At 42.2% G+C, this 23,571-nt stretch overlaps 1 protein-coding gene across 1 annotated transcript; it reads left to right on the plus strand.

The window, feature by feature from the left end:
• The first annotated feature begins 19,394 nt into the window (after positions 1–19,394).
• Positions 19,395–22,235, plus strand: BTG1 (BTG anti-proliferation factor 1). The gene is made up of 2 exons (XM_030959385.1): positions 19,395–19,791; positions 20,955–22,235. The coding sequence occupies exons 1-2, from the start codon at positions 19,644–19,646 to the stop codon at positions 21,317–21,319; spliced, it is 513 nt and encodes a 170-aa protein (XP_030815245.1). The 5' UTR covers positions 19,395–19,643; the 3' UTR covers positions 21,320–22,235.
• Positions 22,236–23,571: the final 1,336 nt, after the last annotated feature.

The following is a 23,571-nucleotide window of genomic DNA, read 5'->3' on the forward strand; positions in this document are numbered from 1 at the left end:
TACTGAAAGCCAATATCAGTGGCTTTAAGATCCCGTCTCACCAACCCAGGGATTCCAGGTAGTGGGAGGCACAATGTGAGCAGCATTATGCAAGAGATGGGAAAGGCTTAACTTCATATGGCTGCATGGTTCAAAAAGTGTTTAATATTTTAATATTTTCTTTCTTTTCTTTTCTTTTTTTTTTTTTTTAAAGTTTAACTTTTTTGTGTGATCAGGCAATCGGATGCATTACAGGAACAGCTCATTTCCTTTAAATGGAATGACATGGCACAGCAGTTCCCAGGCTGTAATATGTTGATTAGGGTTGTGTGTAAACTGCAATCAGGTGATAGCTGAACTGCTTTGAAAGTATAAAATCAGAGGAGGAATACATTTTAAATGCATGATTAAGAAAGCTGGTATAACCAGGTGTCTAAGCCTCAAGTGCAGTGTGAGCTTGGAACGATCTAAGAGCTACTGATAAATGTCAGAGCGGGGAAAAGGAGCTGAGTTGGTGCTTCTGCCCTTGGTTGTACAGTGCTGAGCACTGCACATTATAAATAATAGATCTTTCTACAGAGAGTTAACTTATTCCTTAATCACCACGAGGGTTGTGGTTGATGTATTTGAATCCCAGTTCAAGCATTTGCAGCTGCTCTGACATGTATTCCTTTATGCCCTTGGAAGCCAGCCACCCCTTCCCAAAGAGCAGTCCTTATTTTTTCTCTTTCCATGCTTTCCCTGTGCTTGGCCTCTGAGGGAAAGATTTCAGTGTAGTTTAAGAAAAATCATTACATTTGTCTTGAAATATTCCTTCTGTGTTAGAAAACAGTCTTTGTAGCAACAGCATTTGAGCACTAAGTAAATCTGCTGGTGTTTAGAAAATTTACCTCTGCGTGTGAGAGTAGATATGCGTGCATGCGTTATGTCAAGATAGCAAACTGTGACCTAGAAAAACAAAGGGTCACTTGAAGCTTGTCTTCATGTTATCAGCAGTTGTTTTGTTTTGTTTTAATCTGAGCAATACAAAATTATTAAGAACACATATGCTTGAAAGCAAACATTACTCTATATCATCTTTTCTTCCTGGAAAAGTGTTCCCACCTTCTCCATGAGACATGTCTGTGCTAGTGTGCAGCTGGCTGATATTTGTGCTTATCTATGCTGTTGTCATCTTTGATTGTTGGATTAAACTTTGTAAAAGGCAGGAAAGAATATTTTTGTATGCCATTTATATAGGTCAGAAACCACTTTATGTACTGGATGTAAGAGAGAGAAAACAATATGAAAGTCATTTTGGCAAACACTGTATGAATGCCTAAATTATTGCACAACCATTCTGTAACTTGAAGATCAAAATATCAAAATAATAACATGTCATGAAAGTAGTCACATGCTTTATTTCTGAATTAAGTTTCACTATGGGTACAGCTCTTACTTTGGTACTGCTAAACTTCAAGTGAAAGAGAATTTTAAAAAAGTCCATGTAAATAGAGATAGAACTTGTTCTAAGTTCTTTCATTTTGGCACAGGCATGTTGGCGTCTGCAAATATACCAATGACCTGGGCATATATTTGTTGCATGCAGTTTCACTCACTCACCCCAAGTCACACTATGAAACACCTCCACAAATCTCAGACAGGAAATAAGCAACTCACATTTCCAAAGAAATGCTCTGACATTCATGAAGCAAGAGCTGGTATTGTTTTGCATGTGAATGTACGCGTACACATTTTATCTCAGACCATCAAGCCAGAGCTCTGACAACACAGGGTAAGAGGAAAGTACAGATGTATTGTTACTGAGAATGGAGCTGAGGAAAGGCTTAGGTTAAAGCTGGTTTGGCTGGGAGAATACCTAAAGACACACTTCTGAAGATCTCATTAACATGACCCAGTTGAGTTGCAATGCATGTAAGGAGTTTGACATTTAGATGTGCAGGCAAGCATGTACAACCTTACTATGATACAAAACTGGCAGTTCAATCCACAATGGTGAGGCTTGCTAACACCTACAATTTCCTTTAGGCCATTGATAGCAACTGTCTGTTGTAAGCAGAGTGAAAATAATGTCTTCCTAAAGCTTCAGTGAGTACAATATTGTTGTCTTCTTCCTACTATGAGCAACTGCATTATGTGAATGAGGTATAAATTCTTAATTTACTTTGTGCAGTGTATGCAGTTATACAGGTTTTCCTGTGTTTCATCACAGAGTTGGTTTCTCTATATCCTATCTGGAGCTGAAGTTGTTACTTGTTGCCCTAATAAAGTGCTTTCCGCTTGTCTGGAAGCAGGAATAAGATATAATTTTGCTGGAATAAGAAGTAATTTTATTCATGATGTCTCCTCTCAGCAGAAGTATATGGCAATTATTCAAACTTGCAAACAGCAGTTTTTACTGCATCAGTCAGTGCTCATGTAATTTCTGAACATCAGTTTCTGAATAAATAACATTCTCCTGTTACAAGAATGCACTTGTACACTTATAGTCAGGGACTTAAGGCTGATCTGTTCCTATCAGTGGGACAAGTGGCTGTATTTGGGTTCTCTGATGATCCAGAATCTTTCTCAGACTGGAAGTACAGAAGGCATGATGGACTGGCTGATTTGCTCTGGAGATCAGGTCATTCTTGTTAGGGGAGCTACATGTTCAACTGTTTTTTAATGTCCCTTCTCTGTGCATTACACAAGATTAGTTTTTACATTCTTTCTGGAATTTCTTCCCAAGAAGATGTGCTCTCTCTTGATCTGAACCAGTGGAAAGGATGAGTTCTCCAGCAAAACTATGTCCATATGATCCTGTGACGTAGGTGCCTCACAGCACAATGATGTGCACCCAGGTTTTACAGCCATGAGAAGATGAACTCAGTTCCCTCAGGACATACGAGGTGTAAACACTACCTTCTGTCTATCAACACTTTCTCAGTATTTCCTCATCTCCAGAAGTTCCACCTAGAACTGAAGTCAGAATCACATGGGAGGACGAAGTTATGTGTGATACTGTAGATGAAAACGCATCTGAGGAGGACAGTAAATACTTCTACATCCCCCCTCTCATATTTCCATAGTGTCCCCTTTCCCTTGCAGCCTCTGCTCAGCACCAGGCTGAGCAGCGCTTGTAACTAAATAAGCCTTGAAGATTGAGGGCTCTCCTCTCCCCAGCAAATATCTGATCTTTGGGTTGCCTAAGATGACATGAATGCAGCACCCTAGTAAGCAACTCCCTCCTCCATCTGGCTCCAGCTCTTCTCTCCCTGTTCAGAAATCTCCCATGGCTCAGAAACAATAACCGGTTTTACAATAAACCTTCACTCTTTGTAATGCAAATGGTTCCAAAGGCTACTTTGTTACCATAAAACAATTTGAACAAGCTTTTGAGCTTTCAGGGTATTCTTACCCTTCTAGCAGTATGAAGCTCTGTTTTCACAATTGCCCTGTCTTATGCCATTAATGAGGGACAAATGGTCAAGGCAGGGCTGTGAGGGGGTAGCTGCTCCCTTGTTTGAAATCGTGTCTTCTCTGTGCCTGCAGCAACTGAACATGTAATGACAGCAACAAAGGGGTGACAGGTCCAGCTAAGAGCAAGCTTGGTCTGGATTTTCATTGTTTTGAGCAGCTCTGTCCTGGCTTACTTTGGAGATGCAAGGATGTTTTAATGCTTAAGCAAAAGGCACTGCCTGATCTTTACTTTTCCTAGGCTCAGAGCGAGTGATCTTACTGTTACTGTCCTGCTGATTCTTTAGTGTGTAAACTCTACTCACAGTAACAATGGGAACAGCTGTTAAAGAAAGGGTCTCGAATCTGGCACCCAGATACACCAGCCCTTTTTGAAAATTGTCATCAAAAATCCATAATATTTTTCTTCAAACAGGGAAAACAACTCAGAATGTACTACAGGTACTGTTTGATGATTTTCTATTAAATATGGAATACAATTTAAACACTGATGATGAAAGAATGAAACAGTAACACATCAGATTTTCTCTCCCCTTTTGTTCAACTATGTAGAGTTAATAATAAAACAGAGATGCTGTTAAGGACTGGATATGAAACAATTCAATATTGAAAATATTTTTAATAATAGATTATGATTATGTACTCTTGCAAATCAAAATAATTTACAACATGTATTAAACCTAACTGTAGTTTAGAAAGAGCTGTCTTATGTTTTTTAAGTTGTCAGTTGACATCTTGAGCTTTTTTGTGTTCCTAAAGAAAGAGACCACGTACATTTAGTAAGCAAAAAAAGGATTAAAAAATTAGGACCTTTACTTCCAAGCAAGGAAATGTATGTATATATGTAAAATACAGAAGAATACAGAAGAGATGATCTCATGGAAAAAGTCTGTTAGCACCTTGTCATAGCTTTTCATCTTGTTTGCTGAATCTGTCCAGTTCTATTGTTCCCCCTAAAAATAACAGAAACCAGAATGTACAGTGACTGAATTGTGCATCGCTCCATGCATTACCACATAACATGATCTGCTTCTGAGCTCTGCAACATCTACTCCTTGAGTTGGATCCCAAATTTGTTGGGAGTTTAAATACCTTTTATAGGCTGTAGGCATCTTCTCTCTTCCCTTCCTTCAGCATACGATATGCACAGGCCTAAATGCATATAAAGGGCTCACCATGTGGAAAATGGTTGATTCTTTTTTTTTTTTTCAAATTGAGCTGATGTGTTGAATTTCTCTGCTGAAGTATCCATGCCCTTTTACCAGGCTTCCCACGAACACAGTCAATAGCTCGCTGTTCCATGCCATATGCTTTCCTCATTTGCCCATGGAAAGGGAAACCCTACAGTGGTCAATGCACTACAAATGCCTAAATAAATTAGGGAAATATAAAATAGAACATACGTTAAAGAAGCCTCGGGCAGCACTACAATATGTTAATGGAATAACTGCACAGTACAGTGACCATGAAAAACAAGACTAATGAGGTCAGGCAGCATAGACATACTAAGGAGGTGCAGTAAAATCCAGGAGCCAGCTTTTTCACTAGAAATGAATTACTTTTTATACAATGCTCCTGCAGAAGAAACTTGTATGAGCTGCAGGGCCCTCACTGCTGTCCTAAGAAGGAGGTTGGACATTTGCATGAGAAGGTTCCTCTCACTTCACACTTTGAGATATTCTGTGACTCAACGGTTTCTGGGAGAAGATGATGAACAAACCAGCTTGGCAATGTATCACTGCTTTCAAGCCTGTTCAGAGTTCTTCCTTGGGAGTGTTCTGTGTTTGATCCAAATCAATGTTGGAGAGTGAAAAGTGAGAGAAGATAAAGCTATCTGTTTTTTAAAATCCCTGTTGAGAGAGAGGATCTGTAGGTAGATACATGAGTGGCAGCTGCTACCTGACTTCCCCTGACAGAAGGTGAGAATTTGACACCTTTTTTAGTCCAATCATCTAAAATATGTACAGACAATATTATCAATGTTTCTTTTTTTTTAATGGTTATTATTTAATTAAACCACATGCCTGAGAAAAATAGGGGTCTTTAAATACACTGTGTCAATTATGCCAGTGTCTTTCTTGATCATGAAATCTACTTCTTCACATATTTTCAGCAGATTTAGGTATTTTCATGGGTTTCAGGGAATAGGATTTGTTAGACATTTTTCTGAGTATTTTTTTCATCTTAAGTGGTTTTTTCCTCCTCTGGGTCAGACACAGGCATTGCAGAGTTCTTTATTCAGTAGTACATGAATGTGCATCAGTATAAAAGTAACATGCATGTGTTTTATTTTTCAATAAAATATTGTTCTAGTTTCCTATTGTCTATTTTTTATTTACTCCTTAAGTCTTGGGATCAGGATGATCATTCTTCCTTTTGAACACACTAATGATTTTAAGCCAAAATTCCATTTTATCTGAAGTCCCACATTTGGCAGCCAATACTTCAACCATACAAGAAACCCTGCATATCACTGGATCTTTACATGACCTCTCACACGTCCTCCAAACATGTCTGAAATCCTCAGACTATAATCCCAAATTCCATCTAAATCAATCCATTATTTGTGCTTTTGTTTTCCCCCTAGGTTCCAAATGCAGGCAATGCAAGTAAAATGTATCCCATTGATCTCTTCAGACTACAGAAGGCCATTTAGAAAATACAAGTACTCCTCTGCACCTCAAGTGCCTAAATCCAGTGGCCTGTTTTAAATCAAGGACTGAAGAAAGTCAGTCAGGAATTCATAAATAATTTTGTCATCTCCTAGGCAAACCAACCTGCTTCAGAAGGGGAATCTCATAACAAAAAGGCTACTTGAATTGTTTATATGCCATTAATTTTTGGCAGTTATATTATCAGTAGCAATAGTATCTGATTCTTGCTAGCTCTCTGCTTTAGCTTAGGGTCTTAATTGAATTAAAGGGTATGAAAATGGAAGAAGTTTCAAGGCTCCCCTGTGTGTAACTTCATGCTAAAATAGTGAACAATTAAAGGAATAAGGTCTTTTTTTTTCTTGTTTCCCAATTCCCAGTTGTATTTATTTGGAAAAGATAAGGCAACTTTGCTATCCTCTGGATGAAAAAATTGCAGTTGATTCTGACATACTGGCAAAGCAGGTCATTGCCTAGGGAAAAATGCATGAAGAATTGAATCTTCCATAATTATATTGGGGATTTCTGAGGGAGAGCCAAGGGATTCCTGTTTATCAAGAGAGCAGTGCCTTAAATTCAGCTCTCGACAGATAAGGAATTAGAATGGCTTGTTCAGGATCACAGATCATTTTCTGTCCCCTGAAATGTATAAGACAGATAAAAGAGAGCCTTGTATAAGTGGAGGAGGAATTATAAACAGGGTATCCTATGCATCATTAGTGTAGTGGTGATAAAATGAAATGCTTGAATGTGAGCTTTTGCTTAAAGCCTTTGATGATACTTTATGCAAAAATGTAGGTTGTTTTTTTTTTTGGTGGGTTTTATTGTGTTTTTTTGTTTTGTTTTGTTTTGTTTTGTTTTTTTTCTGTTAAAAATACAAGGTGGCACACTTAAAGGCATCTGAAACATTAAAGAGATGACCTCCTAATCATGTTGCCTGCTCCACCCCGATTCAATTTACAGAATTAAAGGAAGCCATCCTTGGAGAAGGGATTACATTCGTTGCGATCCACTCTTACAGACAGTGACCCAGTATATTTAAAGCATGCTCTAAAAAACAGTTTGAGAAAAACAGGTCATAAAGTTCATGTTTGTGCTGTCATCAGGCCAACTGTTGTGCCTCAGCTGGGAGATACAGAGCTGTGACTTTAATCTGTGCAGGGTAGCCCTAATCATGGATATATTTAGACAGCCACATTATCAGCTGCAAGGGGGACCTGATTGCTGCTGGGGGCCCAGATGCTCTGTAGCACCAGTGCCCTGACAGGTGTAACTGCCACAAGAAGCAGCAAAAACATTCTGAGGGGGCCAACTTCCCTGTGTGGGGTCAACCACGGGGCTCTGCAGAGTGCTCCCCATGCTTGGCCTCACTGGAGCACTGCAGTGATGCCTTTGTCTGTGCTCACACAAGCACAGGGCAGCCCCATGCATCCATCCAAGGGAGCACCACACACACAGTGTGCTCCTCCACTGCTGCACAGACAGCCCAAGGGTCAGAATACAGGGGTCACACACAGCCCACAGCACCAGGAACCAGAAACTGTATCTACTGGGTTTTGGGCCCTCAGCAGCAGAAATTTTGCTCTGCAGATTTTATTCTCTGGGATCACAGCACACAGACACAGTAACACTACAGACAGAGCTACGGGCTGTCACTCAGGGTGAGGAGAAGCACAACAGGCTAAAGTTACCCAGCAGTTAAACAGGCATCATACAGGAACAAAACACTCTCCTGCCCTGTTTTTTTCTCTGTACATGTCTTGGATGATGTTTGCATTATCTAAACACTCTGCAGCTCTCCCAGAGGGGGTCAGGGGCTTTGGTTATCAGCCCAATATCCCCTCATCTCTGGAGGGGAGACAGAACTGGGGACAAGAAGAAGGTGCATGGGAGAGCATGCATGAATCTGAAAGGAGACTGACTTCTATTTTCTTTTTGGAATGGGCTTTGCTTAGCGGATGTGAAAACAATTACCCATCTTTTATGAGCTCTGGGATGTACAAATGACATACCTAAATAAATTTGAAATGACTCGCTATCTGCAGTTATACATTGTCCTTGCTTTCTGTCCTGGCAGGTTAATAATTTTTTTTGTATCAGGGAACATACTTGATTCTCTTGAAAGTAGTACTTGTGTGTATGAAATGAAAAGTAGGAATGTATTTAGTCCTCTTAAGGAGTGGGACTATTTGTGTTAATAGAATTGTCCCAATTTAACAGAAAAACTTCACATTCTGATAACTGAAAACACTTTCAAACTTCTTTAGCACATAATACTCTGTTTGCATCTAAATTGCAAATGAACTGTTGAAGAAAGTGTTTGTTGAAGTGTGTTTTATGAGTGCTGTAATCCATATGGTAATCTGCAGGTTTTTAAAAATTAAAATTTATTGGATTTTGTAACAAAATAGACCATTGAAAACTTTTACTATTCTGACCAATTTTTAAAAGAGGATCCTAGTTCTTTTAGTATTAGTAGAGGGGTTCAAATAATTCCAATCAGCACGGGGATGATATTCATTGCTGTTTGTGTTACTTGATCTCCAAGATAAAAACAGGTCATTCAGCCATCCTAGAAATAAAAATAATTTCATTTTCAATAATGTATGTGTCTAAGTACCTTTGAAGTGACCCTTCAGTATTCCAATAAATCTGAGAGCCTTTAAACCCATTCATCATGTGCAAAGGGTAATAAGTGTTCTCAATTCACAGGCCTTAGAGCTACTGGTTAAAGGAACACTGAGAAGATACAGTTCCAAACAAGCATCCTCTGGACTCTGTCTCTCCACATCTCCTGATCCTATACTCTGCTATTGGCAAGAAGGAACTCATCTATGTCCCAGAATCTGAATGTTTTGTCAGTTAAAACCGAGGGGAAAAAAACAAACAAAACAAAAACAAGCATGAAAGTCAGTCAATAGGTTAAAAGCAACCAAGTGAAAGAAAGGAAAATAGTCTCAGTAAATTTTAAAGGCGAGGTTCCTACATCATTGAACACAGTGAAAAGTCTTTCTACAGAATTTCATGGCAAAGCTCCTCTGACACCAGAAGAACACATGTTGGATTTGGGATGTGTATGTATGAGTGAACAGCTGATATTTGTGCACACCAATATGATGACCTTATGCTTCCAGAAGAGGAAGGTGTGGATAAATACGCTGGTCAGCTTCTTTTCAAGGACTTAGTGTGACTGATACATAATCAATGAAGAAGCCAGTAACCATAACTATAAAAATACTTGGAGAGAACTCACGGCGGTTATAAAATAAAAATATGCCACTACTTTTGCTTCATTTGCTTCAGAAATGAGTGCACATAAAATTCTCCTCCACCCTCCATTAAACAACTGTTTGGTCTCCAATCTTTGGAGTTAATGAGCAACATTAGTGCATTTTTATGTGACCATCCATAACTTTATTTACTACAGGTAATCTTTTATTTATCTGTCTTCACAAAAAAGGGTGTTAACCTTCATCAGGAGCAGTAAAAATGCTGTTGCTTTTGTTCTAAAACCTCCAGTGATGAAACTGGCATTTCTGTGGTCATTGTAACTGCTTTATGGCCTGAGTGGGGAATCTAAAGCAAGTTTTGGGTATTTACAAACACAGGGTCAAAAATATGTGAGATTATTAGATCAATAATGAAATGAGATCCACAGAGAAACGTGGAGATCAACTTGGAAAAAAGTGAAATTTCCACCTGTACCCAAAGAAAGTGGGATTCTTCATATCATCAAAACTTCTCAATGCATTGAACCCCCATTGGTGTTGTGTTAGGCTGAGGGCCGTAACTACTGTTCCCTTCAAATCTTGAGCAATTGAAATTCATCCTTGTACTTTTGCCCATTGGGTGAAATGTTGAGTTTAGATCAACAAAGCAGTGAAGTATGGCTCAGTTCATCCTTCTAAGGCTGCTTCGTGTTGAAATCACTGAATTAGTCCAGATATTGAAAACAGGCGCACGAAAAATTCAAGTTTCAATCCCTATTTCTTACTCTACATTCCACTATCTTAAGAACAAAAAATATGACCAGTCTTCAGGAAATGTCAGCTATTACTAAGCTTTCCTTATAGAAACTATTGAATATACTTTTGATGCAAAGTAGGAAATTGCATAACTCATGGACAGGTAATTTCCTCTAGGACTGTAGCAACTGAAGGAGTTTTCTTACGATCACTCCAGGACATCCCTAATAATTCTCTTTACACTGTGATAAGAAATCCAGGGGTATGCACCCACATTTGGAGGTAGCTTTGAACAGATCTGGAAATTTCAGCACAAGTGGGACAATTGGGAATTTTTGTTGGTTTGGTTTGGTTTGGCTTGGTTTTCTGAATCTTATGTGAAACAGAAGTGTTTGGGTGGTGGCATCAACAGCTCTGGCATGGCTCTACTGAAACCATGCTGCCTGGTAGATGAGACTGAAGCTCTGAGTCAGTGGGAGGAGATGACTGCAGGAAATATCCTACAGCTCCAGGTCAACAAAACTGAGTGGAAACAATAAGATATGTCTACATGGAGGAAAGGAATGTGTGGTACACATTCCCCGCCTTGGCCTTGCACATGCTGGTTTCTTGGTATGAAGTAGCTCTGTTTTGGGGCCTGAGCTGGCTGCAATGACTTGGCACCAGACAGGACTGGGACAGCTGCTGGGACTCCACCTGCTTCTGGTGCAGCTCAGCCCTGTGTTCTTGTTCCATAGTGTAGATGCACATGACTCTGGGTCTCCCTTCTCCCTATCCCAAATGAATTCCTACTTGTTCCCTCTCCACTGGCTGTTAGCTGAGTTGTGGGGCACCAAAACTCAAAGAGAGGAAAATGTGGCTGCAAAGACATTTTATGAAGTTCCTCAAGGGATGTGTTATGCAACTGCTATGCCTCTTACGCAATTTTTTATAAGCAAGCTTTCATAAAGCAGCAAATTTTTAAAAAATCATGTTTAAAAAAAAAAACCCAGAGAGTCCTCTTAAATAATTTAAAAGTGAATTAAGATGTGAAAAAGAAAAGAAAGAAAAAGTTCTGAAACAGTAGGTTCATCCTTTGCAAGCTTGGGATCATGTATTAATGCAGTGCATAGTCGTGAAGAAAATGGCTTTCTATCTTTGCCTGTATGTTAGATCCTGCTGGAACACTCTGTTCCGTGCTCTCAGGAACACTTAATGCCGCTCGAAGCATGTGTACCCAGCCATACACGGAAGAATTGAGCAGCTCCTCCCACACAGCCAGGCACATCTCCTTGCTATTGTAAGAGGGGTATCCAGCGGCTTTTGTTCCTCTGTCTCTGCAAATGCATCAGAGACAAACATGGTGGGGGGGGAAATGGTCACTGAAGGTGCTGTAGAAAGCAGAAAATGAAAAGACATAGATCAGAAGGCTGGGAGTTTTTGATTCACAGATGCTATGGATCTCTATTTTTTCCTTAAAAAAAATCTGTGATTTTCTTATTTTTCATCACATGCCTGTTTAAGACATCTGATTAATCTAACTCAGAACTGATGGGCTAATTTTATAGAGGTGTATGTTTCTGCTGTCAAGATTTCAGTTTCTATTTTAGTTAATCTTTTCTGATTTCCTTTAAAAATGGAAGAAAAAAACCCTTTCTTTTTTTGGTGAAATAACTGTAGATGACTGCCTCTGCTTATATTCTGGCCCCTCTCCCTGCTTTCCTAGTGTTATCAAGCATGCTCATAAAAGATATTTTATTATATCTGATATAAATGATCAGATAGCTCTTGTTTCCTGTAAAATAGTACCATTAAAAAACAAGAACTTTTTTTTTTTTTTTGGTTGGTTGGTTTTGATTGGTTGGGGTTTTTTAGGGGGGCAGTTCTTTTTGTTTTTGTGTTTTTTCTTGTTAGGAATAGGTAATTTATTAGTGTAGGACCAAGTAAGTTCCTCAGTTTATGGCACATGTCTTAGAAAGAAGCAAAACCAGTGGGAGCTCTGATATTCTGTCTCTTGTGCTATGGCCCCTAAAATCACAACTGTTCATTTGCAATTATAAGGATAATCTCATTGTTGTCAGGGACATTACTCACATGACTGAATTCAGGAAAGTAAGTTATTGAGGTTTCTTCATCACATCTGGGGAGAGAATTCCAGTCTCATGAGCGGCCGAATAGCTCAATTTTGGGCATGCGACATGCACTACAATCCCATTAAAGGAATGAGTGACTACACTTTCACACCAGCAAGATTGAAGTGTTCACCCCTAAATGCAGTTGAGCAGCACTGTATATAAAGCTACACAAACAAGAAAGAACCACGTAGCTGTGATTTTAATTTTTTTCCCCACCTGATAATATCGAGAAAATTTCTCAGTACTCAAAGGAAGGTAATAACACAGACTGTCTATGTGATGTTCCTTCACCCTGCCAAATCTGTCCTAGAGAACTAATTATATTAATTTTGTCTTGAGAATTCTGTCTGAGACTGATTAAAATGCCTGAGTTAATACCATTGCAAGGAGAAAAAAAGCTGTAACAGGAGCAGTGCCATGACTACAAATGACAGTGGTAAAGAGAATAAGTTGTGGCAAGTGTTGGCTAGAAAAAAATGAGGGGAAACAGATAAGTGCCTCTTCTTGCAGCAAAGTATTCACTGCATTGATAGACAGACTACAATAAAAGGACAAAAAAACAGCTAAAATGAAATAATTTGACCTCCAAAGCCAGACCCTGCACAAAAATGAAACACATGCAGACACCTGATTTACAAGCCAAAACCCCACATGTCCAGCTTTGTCGGAGAGATGTTGGGAGTATAGCAAGGCAGGTGCTTATGTCTAGCTAAACATTGCAATCACTGTTCAACTGTTTTTTCTGTTTTAGTAAGGGCATAGTAGGCAAGATCCTTTGTAGTCTGCACAGACCTGGCCTAAAATATCCAGAGTTATCATTACAACCTCTCCATGTTTTGCTAATTTGATACATTTTTGAGACAGTCAGATTTGGTGAAGGTTTGGTTGCTACTACTTAATAGCAGCTCCAAAGGAGCCATCTATTTAAAAGTGTATTTGATTTCCAAATCACGAATCTTAATAAAGCTGCTTAAGAATTTTTTATGACATCATTGGAAAATAAATGAAAGGGGTTTTTCTTAGATATTTACTAAAAGATTTTTAAAATATGTCTTGATTTTTAACTACATAATAAATCAAAGTATGTAAGGTGCAAATACTAAGGAAAAAATACTTGCAGGACCAACACATTGGTTTCTTAAAATCTTTAAGTATTTTAATGGAATTTGCACTTAAAATCTGCAGACAGTCACAGTTTTAACTCTAAATGTCAGGGAATACTGTTATAAAAGTATAATAAAAAATTCCTGGTTTTCCTTTGCCTGACCAAGGGTGACTGAGAGCCCCATGCTGACCAACATAGGCTGCTCTGGCAGTCACCAGGCAGTGCAAAAGCCCATAATGCAGCCACTGCAGACAAGGGTGTTTGAAATTATTTCAGGTCTTCCTAAAATTATATGATAGGCCAGAAAAAAGAAAACCCTGAGAAGCAGAGAAGTATAATCTTTATGATCCCTTCCACACCAGCTTTACTATAAAAAACTACATGAAAGGTAAAAATTTGGAATTTGAGATGACATCATCTGATTGCAGAGCACAACAACAAATGGTTGAATCATTCTTTTTACTTACAAGCTACTTTCACTTTAATATTATTGTTAACAACTTCCATTCATGATTGCAATGAATGACTGTTTATCTCATCTAAATTATTCTACCCTGTTTAATTCCTAAGTTCATAAAAATGAAAACCTGACTGTCTTATAATAGTTATGTGTGGCTATGTTGTGAGGAGTTCTTTCAATTGACAAGCTTTCAAATTATCTGTTTCTATTGTTTTCTTAAATCTTTGTTTTTACTGTATCCAAACTATGATTGCTTTAATAAAAACAAGGGTTGCATGTGCTGCCATACTGCTACTATCCCATATAGGAAAAAAATCAACTTTATAAGAAAAACCGAATACTATGTTATGGATTGCTTTTCATTTGCTACATGTGTGTGTTGTTTGCTGCAGTCAAAGAAATAGCATAGGAAAAGCCTTCTGTTGAATCTGTCCTGGCCAGACCTAAGGCTCATGACACAAGGAATATCTTCTCAGTGAGTGGCCCCTTTGAAATCAAGCTTAAATCAAGCAAAGTGGCCCCTTTGAAATCTTGCCCCATAGAGCAAACCTTTTTCTTTATGGAGTAAGTGCAGCAAAGTTTGGTCATTTTAGGATGTCATGAGATGGATTTCCTGAAATGAACATGCCATAGTTATGGCCAATGCTGACAGCCTGCCCTTGCCCCTCTGAGTCTTTCCATCCCCTCCTGATCTTCCTGAAATGGCAGAAATGTTTGTTAAACAACTGCCAGACTGTAGAATGGGACGCTGGCTTATGGGACTAGTCCCACTTGCTTAAACAGGACTCTTGCTTATGTGAGAAGTGGTTTGAGGAATTCATTGCCTGATAGGCTAATTTAGAAACGCAGACTGCAGGCGTGTGGGTTTGGTGTAAGCATGAGCACGTCGAAGAGAAAGGGAAGTTCCCAGTGGGGTCACAAATCAGACTTTTGCCCTTTCTCTGACTCCTACCAGTCTATCTTTTCAGAGGCGAGGCTTCTCCACTTTAGAAGAATATGTGACTGACTTCTTCACCCCCACACTTTCAGGATGAAACACTCACTGCTCCAATGCTGCAGTTAGGTGCAGGGTTGCAGTGCTGGTTGAGAGGCAAGCTTACACTTGGAGCTGAAACGCCCCTACCCCCTCCTCATTGCAGAGTGCTGCTTTGGCAGTGGGCTGGATCCATACCACGTTTCTGAGCCCAGGTCTGTGCCAGAGCTCAAGTCGAAACATTTCCAGTGACAACACAATAGGAATGACAGCCTGCTCTCAAGGTTCCATGAAAAAAAAGCCAACATTCCCCTTGGAAGGCAGGTAAGAGCACTCACCTGCAGTGAGAGGGGCTGGCTACTGCTGTCTCTGTCTACAATCAAGCCATGAAGCCAAAGTTTTTCCAGGGAGGAGTCCCACATCACCACTGTAGCTTGAGGAGTGTCTGCTTGAAAACTTTACAAAACAAGGTGGGAACTCACAGCCAGGCCATGGGGTCCCCTGAGGAGAAGCATGGCATGCAGGGCTGGCTATGGACTCTGGGTTACGTCTGCCTCCTGGAACAGCAACTTCATGTCACTACAGCTGCCACTGCATATTCAAAGAATGAAATGGGCTAAAACATTGAAAAATGTTTTAAGCATGCCATGGAAAGCTATCTTCTACATAACGTAAAAATAAGAGGAAACCTCTTCCTGTACATTTTCAAATAGTTGGTAAATGATGAAAATACTGTGGCATTTTAGTAACATCAACCTGCACTAAAAGTAAACTCTACATAGAATGGATTGTTGTTGTATTTTATGTATTGCAAGCATATTTTATGTATTTTATGCATTGCAAGCACTCTTCAGCTTACAGGTGAGAGAAAGCTTATGCCAATCTAAGGCATACATAATCCTTTTTGGAAACAAATACCAATTATTTCTCAACTGTTATTTCTCTATTAGGTCAATGCCAAACAATACAAAAAATTATCTAGACTTGACAGTGAAATAGGAAGAGACCTAACACTTTTCTACACTGAAAGGCTTTAATAAGATACCACATAAAAAGCCTGTAGCTCTCTCAAACAGGAAAAAATATCCATGCTGAATATGTAGTGTATTTATTTTCATAAGCAAATATATACTAATTCAAGCCCTCAGACTAGAGCAAATTTTTTAAAAATCAAGTAACTCTAATTCTTCTCCTTTGAACTCTTGAATCTTTCCACTTACCATAAAGAACACTCAGTAGCTTCAGAAAAAGCTGTGAAAAGAGCATGTTGCAATAGTTGCAGGGTGTGCATGTGTGTGTGGCACAGATAAAAGTGTCTTCCTATTGCTTATTTCCATCATGACAGAACTCAACAAAGTGCCAGGCTCTCTCCAAACCAGTGTCAAGAAACAGATTCTGCCAAAATAACATGAAACAAATGTTGTAAAGGTTGCACTGTATTCCTTAAAAGTTAGGAAATATCAGAAGCTGGGATACTGGTAGAACCTTAATTCAACCCTTCTGTGCATATCCATTATGACCCAGTCTTTAATTACATGATCACATACCCTTTTTCTTTATTTTTCCTCCCTAGGGCCTCTGCTTCATTTAAAGTATCAGATGGGCTGAATAAGGCAGTTCTTAAATGTTTACATTTATCTTCTTCAGCACCCTGCCATTAATGTATCAGTAAGCATCTTGCACTATTAAGCAGGCAAACTGCCTCCTCTGTGTCTGGAGCTGCAGAGACAGGAGTAGACAGCTGGGAGCTGGCCAGAGAAAAAAGAACCACTTCGTATATCTGAAAATGTGGAAGAACTGAAGAAGTTCAGTATGGCTTGATGGATCAGTGAAATGTGCTGGCAGCTGGCAGGAAGCTAAGCTGCAAAGCAGCAACAGGCTACGGTGTGCTACCTTGCTTGATGCTCTCCATCAGAGTCCAGTCAAGAAAAGCTGACTTTGCTTGATGCCACGAGCTGCATGCCAGTCTTCCCCATCAATTAAGAGCCTGCAGGCTGTACAGATGAGGTTCTTTGGGAGAATTTCACAGGCCAGAAATGACAGCAGCTCCTTTGCTGTCCTGCCTAGCACTGAGATGGAAATGGACTTGCCTGGACTGGGAAAACAGCATCAGCAGCTCCAGTCACCTTGTTCACACCCATGGATAGGGATGAGATCCTCCTGGCAGGCATCTCAAGCCTTGGCCTTGAAGTTACATTTGAGCAGCTTGCTGGCTGCAAGCACTGAACACCAAGGTAGTTAATTCCTTACCAGTGGACTGGATCTGTATGCACACCATCTTACAATTTCCACAGAGAAAACTTTTACACATGCTGTTACTATTTGGAGTCAATAGGAACTATGAAAACTGATTGCTGAAGAGTCCTGAATGTATTGACTTTGCAAGAGATTTGGGAGGAACTCCTTGATGGTACAGAAAGCTTTTCTTCTTCTTTTTTTTTAATTTTTTTGAGATAGGAAAAAGGATATTTTAAATTTCTCCCCTTCTCAGTGAGTGTGACATGAAGTACATGTTGCCACACTATGCTCTTATAAGCACAACTCAAGGGGGATGATTAAAATCAGAACAGCCTTGCTGTCCATGGCAGTTATGGTGGGGACAGCTTTTTAAACCTCATGTTTGGGGTGTTACTATATAGGACCACTTACCTACTTGAGAGTTCCTAAAACTCCTTCTGAGCATTTGATTCTGGATTGAATTAATTAGAAGATATGAGAAAGTGGCCCAAATAAAAGAGCTCAGGTCCAGGCAAAGGTGGCAAACATTGTACTATTTTTTGTTGGTTTTTGAAGTATTTCCAGTAATTATTTTAGTGTAATTGTGATGCTCAAACATCACTTTTGCCCAAGGTAAGCGGCAGTTTCCAGTAGGATGGTGGGCCTTGCTGTGAAGGGGGAGAGAAGCATCTGCTGTTCAAGGCTTGAAAGAGCACAGCACTTTCCAGCCTATGAACAGAGCAGAAATGGCAGCTCTGGATATACCTCACATGTGCCACAGAAGCACTGACAAGAAAGGATGGCTGGCACCTGAGGAGCACAGGCCAGGTTGGCAGCTCTTCCCTTCTCACAGAATGGAGGATCAGCTCATGATTATTAATGTAAATACTCAGAAGTTAGTAGGGGGAAAATGAATGGGACTATGCTCTAAAACCCACACCAACATTTTTAGTATGCAGTAAAGCTGTGAGTTTGAGCTCTCCTGATTATCTTTTGGAGGTGCTTTGCACATTTCCCTTGTGTATACAGTCAAATAGAGTCCCCTGAGGCTGGAGACTACGCTAGAATAGATCCTGTGTGCAGAGAAAAGACCAAAAAGCACTATAAAGTTACATTTCTCACACCAGATAAGCAAAAAAACCCTGTTTACTTTCATCTTTAATTCAAATTATTTCCCACATATATTTCTTATAGATTTCATTAGTGAATTATTTTCACTGAAAAAGAAATCGTGTGTTGTGTGTGCCTTTGTTGGGCTCATTTCTGATTGATGACTGTAAGAACTGTACATGCAAATATCAGGCTGTCTTTCACTTGAAGCTTTGCAAGGGGGTAGGGCACAAGCCCTTGGGAAAGAATAAGGTTTCTATCAAAGAAGCTAGACTTTTGTGTTTTTTAACAAAACCAAAACAAACTAACCAAACAGAAATCTTCTGCCGTTTTTTTTTTCCTCTCCCATTTTCTTTAGCAGAAAGGGTAACAGCACTGGAAGGCCTGAGACAGACCCTCTTCTTGGCGGTCACTGGCTGATACATCACTCCCTGCAAGGGATTTGGGACAGGATACCTGGGACAACAGCTCAGTGCGATGGGGAGGCGCGGGGCGCACGGGGGCCGTGCAGGGCCAGACGCTATGTTTGGGATGTCCGCAGAGAGCCAGAGCCGAGGCCTGGCTGCCGGCCTGTGCGAGGCTTCGCTGTGCTCCGGCACACGGGCCCGGGGCCGCCGGCTGCCCGGCAAAGGCTTCGTTCTGCGCGGAGGACCCCGGCCGGAGATCGCGGTGGGGACGCGGCCCGAAGGGCACGGCTCACAAACGTGAGGGAGCGCCGCGCTCGGCTGCCGGGCCGCCGGGCACTGCCTGTGCCACCGGCGCACCCCTGCGCTCCGGGAAAAGGCGAGGACGCTCAGACACGTCGGGAAAAGGCGAGGACGCGCAGACACGTCGCCTCCTGCGCCGCCTCCGCGCACAGACGCTCACCGGCCGCTGTGGGAGCGCCCCGCCGCTGCCGTGCTGCGGCCGCCCTTGCGCGGGGCGGTGCCGCTCAGGCCACCCCGCCGCCCCCGCCGCTGACGTGGCTCCGCGCTCCCCGGAGACAGCGCGCGGCCGCGCTCGCGCGGGTTCCCGCCGCGCCGCGCCGCGCCCTGCCCTCGCCGACGCGCGCGGGAGACGCGCGCGGAGACGACCCGCATGTGCGCGCGCCCCGCCCCCCGCGCACACGGCCCCCCGCAGCGCGGGCGCGCGCCCCAGCACGCGGAGGCCCTCGCGCGGGCACGCGACCCCTCGCACCAACCCCCGCGCGCGCCCCCGGCTCTATTTGTTTACAGCCGATTACGTCACCCGCCCCGGCAAGCCCCGCCCCGCCACCTGCCGTCACGATGGTGCGATCGCCGGATTGGCGGCGGCGCGCCCCCGGCGCCGTGACGCCACTTCCGGTCGATAGCGGCTATAAGAAGCGGTGGACGGCGGGCGGCTCTCTTCGCCCCTCGCCGCAGGAAATGCGGGGAGCGCTGCCGCGGCCGCCGCTGCTGCCGCCGCCGCCCCCTTGCCGTAGGAAGAGGAGGCGGAGGCTGCCGCCCCCGGGATGTGATCTGGGCTCTGCCGCCTGCTCCGCGCCCAGTTAGAGCCGCGCCGCCCCCGTCCCGTCCCGCGCCGCTCGCCCCGCGCCCCGTCCCGCCCCAGCGCCGGCCGCCCCGGAGACCTGGCTGCCGCCCGCCGCCGCCTCCATGCATCCCGCCCTGTACACCCGGGCCAGCATGATACGTGAGATCGCCGCGGCCGTGGGCTTCATCTCCAAGTTCCTGCGGACCAAGGGGCTGATGAACGAGCGGCAGCTGCAGACCTTCAGCCAGTGCCTGCAGGAGCTGCTGGCAGGTGAGGGCGGCGAGGGCGCGGCGGGAGCCGCTCTCCTCCGTCCGCCGCGGGCCGCCCGCCCGGGCAGGGCTGCCGGCGGTGCGGGCGGCACCGCGCTCCGCGGGCGCCCGGAGAGGGGGAAAGGAAAGGTCGGTCCCTCCGAGGGACTGGAGCCCCTCGGCGGGGATGACTGGGGCTCCGCGGCCGTGGCTTGCCCCTTGCGGGCGCCCTCCGTGCCCAGCTGGCCCCGGCGGGTGCGGGAGGCAGGAGCGGGGTATAAACAAAAGGGGCTCGGGCGTCGCGCAGGCAGCTCCCCCCTCCCGTCCGTGCCTCCGTAGACAAAGCTTTCGAGCAGCCCGGACTTGAGCTCCGCGCCGAGGGCTCAAACCGCCCGGCTTCCAGAAAGAAAAACGCTCCGAAACTGGGTTTTTTTGTCACGTAAAATTCATCGGTGAACGATGAGTCTCGGTTCCTCTTTCTTCTGGAAGCGTCTCTTAGCTGCCCACAGCCCCGGTTAGGAGCAAATTCCGTGGGTTCTTTCGCTGCCCAGTGGGTTTTGTAATCCCAAGCCCCAGTGGGCTCGGTAATGGCTACGAGTACCCCAGATCGATAGGGTTTTGGGTGGGATAAAACTCCTGAGGTAAGTGAAGTCCTTGGTTTCTCGCCATGGAAAATAGGCTGGGAAGAGCAGTGGTGTAATACAGCTTGAGTCAGTCGGTAAATGCTGCCCAGCTTCCTCCCTAGTTATTTTTGGGTGTTCTTAGAATGTGACAAGCTAAGCATGGGTGTGATCTCAATAGGATGTTGGAAAGGGTCTTTTTTTCCTACCTGGTTTATGGTGTTTTGAAGCTCTTGAGTTTTTCTGTTATGTATGTAATAATTTCTGTATTTTTGTGTTTGTTTTTCTGAATGCCAGGAAGTTGCTCTTCGCTCCTTTCTGGTGGTGGATGTTCTCTATACAGTAGCACAAAACAGTAACTTTGTACGAGTGCTTCCCAAGGGACATTGCACTTCCGTAAATCATCATCAGAAATAAAACCTATATTGATTTTTCAAGTCATTTTATGCTAAAGTAATAAGCTTATTAAGATCTTGAGGTATGAAATTTGCAAGAGACAAACAATTGCTGCGTGTATCTTTCAGCGCGGAATTAAGGACGATAACGTTTGTTTTTTATTTTATAGAACATTATAAACACCACTGGTTCCCAGAAAAGCCATGCAAGGGATCAGGTTACCGATGTATCCGGATCAACCATAAAATGGATCCTCTCATTGGACAGGCAGCACAGCGGATTGGATTGAGCAGTCAGGAACTGTTTCAGCTTCTTCCGAGCGAACTCACTCTCTGGGTTGACCCGTACGAAGTGTCCTATCGCATTGGAGAGGATGGCTCCATCTGTGTGCTCTATGAAGCTGCACCAGCAGGAGGTAGCCAAAGTAACACCAACATGCAAATGGTAGACAGCAGAATAAGCTGTAAGGAGGAACTTCTCTTGGGCAGAACTAGCCCTTCCAAAAGCTACAATATGATGACTGTATCAGGTTAAGATATAGTCTGTGGATGGATCACCTTAAAATGGATGGATAAATTTGGTTTTTACTTTGGGTGGGCACCTCTGGGGATGGATTATGGAATTTAAACCATGTCACAGCTGTGAAGATCTGGCACACGTTAGAGTGGTATTCTTAAAGTGACAGTGCCATAGTTTGGACAGTACCTTTCAGTGATTTAATAGCCTGTGAGTCAAAATGATTGCAGCTTGCTAGGGAGTAAGAAGATCTAGGAAGTGTCAGTTTCTCCAAGACACCTGACTTAATTTCTACACCAATTTTCAACCCCGATCTGTATTTATAAAGTGATTCTCTGCAGTAGGTCTTGCAGAGTAAATTTGCACTATTACATTTATTAATTGTTAGCATTTTTGGCAGCTCAGTAACAAGACTTATGAACACCATTGTACTGGAAATTTTAATTTTCAGACTTTTACCTAGCACTTACAAATATGTATAAATGTACATAAGAGAAAAATAGTAAGAATAACCTGGGGAAATGGTCAGATCTTTACATTGGCCTCAAAAGTAGCAAGTGATCAGAATCTGCCATGGCAACAGGCTTTAAAAAGACCATATAAAGACACTGTCTGAACTGTGGTGTTAGCACCAGCCAGCTATCTGTACATTTGCTAGCTTGTAGTTTTCTAAGACTGAGTAAACTTCTTATTTTTAGAAAGTGGAGGTCTGGTTTGTAATTTCCTTGTTCTTAATTGGGTAAAAGTCTTTTCCACAAACCACCATCTATTTTGTGAACTTTGTTAGTCATCTTTTATTTGGTAAATTATGAACTGGTGTAAATTTGTACAGTTCATGTATATTGATTGTGGCAAAGTTGTACAGATTTCTATATTTTGGATGAGAAATTTTTCTTCTCTCTATAATAAATTGTTTCCTATCTTGGCATTTTAATTAATCTCTTGTCGTGATTACATAGGATCAGATAAATTATTTTTGTCTCACAGTAGAAATAAAATAGGTACTATAAAGGCCTAAGAACATCAGTGGCACCCTGATGCTAGGGAACACTTGGTACAGACCTGGATTAATGAAGACCTCACGTATAAATGCTTGGGAAGTTTAGGGGAACACGATGTATATGTCACTTTAAACCTTGTAAAAACAGTCAATGTGGAAATAACTTCAGGGCCAGTAATTCCAGGATATGAGGAAAAGGTACAGAAATAACATCCACCAAAGATGACTTGAATAAATCCAGAGGATTAAAGTTTACTTGGCTTCCTGATGAAGGATATAGCAAACCTAAATGTCCATTGTGACCTACTTGCTCACGAGTTCACAGTTCTTACCTGATGGATTCCCTGCACAATAAGAGTTGGGACAAGTGTCCCTTAGCCTTAAGAGCAGATTGCTGCCTTTTGCTTTCTTCAGATGCAAGACTTTCACTTTAGAAATCATTAAGATTGGATTCAACAAAAGGTATGTTGATCTTTTTTCCCAAACTTTAAAGGTTGGCTGAGGCGAAGTGAGAAGCCCATACTTATATGTGTATTCATAGTTAATGGATGAAGTAGAGATGTGATTCACTTAAGCACCACACTAATGTCATTTGTGTACAGCGCAGCAGATACACTTGAGAGAAATTCTTTACCACTCCACTTACACTTGTCAGAGTGCTGGAGTAAAACTCAAGACTTTTCTGTTCCTTATCTCCTGTGTACTTTGTTCTGTGAGTGCTTAATAAAAGGCCTACCCACCTTGGTCACTTCAGTCACAAGAACTGCTGTTGATGCTCTGAATGAAAGGATAGCCATCATTACTTGCCAGCCAAGCTTGCAAACTATGGGAGAACTGAGCATCAGACTTGCCAGGAGTTGTTGCAGCTCCTGCTCAACTATGAATGAGCCTTTACAATTAGGCAGTAGTAATGTGTTGTATCTCCAGTTCATGGCTTTGTAATATAGCTGATCTGTAATATAGCTGGTTATACATAAGCAAAACATAAGACTGAACTGTCCAGCTTTTTTTAAGTAATTTCTTTCCCTTTGTTTTTTTGAAAGTTCAAATTTACAATTACCATTTTTACATTGATCTGCATATTCATGGCAATATTCAGCACTTCAAAGTATTGCCAGGGCTTCTCTGGCCCTATGGCTTTCTGGCATGGAGTGGTGGAAGTGTAAGTGCTCCTGAAGCAGTGAACTTTAAAGACCTCGCTCTGTAGCCATCTGACAAAAGATGTATGACCAAGGCTTCAGAGTGAGCCTGTGTTGTAGTAAAGTATAGG

This window comes from Camarhynchus parvulus, chromosome 1A (genome assembly GCF_901933205.1).
Source record: "Camarhynchus parvulus chromosome 1A, STF_HiC, whole genome shotgun sequence".
Taxonomy (NCBI): Eukaryota; Metazoa; Chordata; class Aves; order Passeriformes; family Thraupidae; genus Camarhynchus; species Camarhynchus parvulus.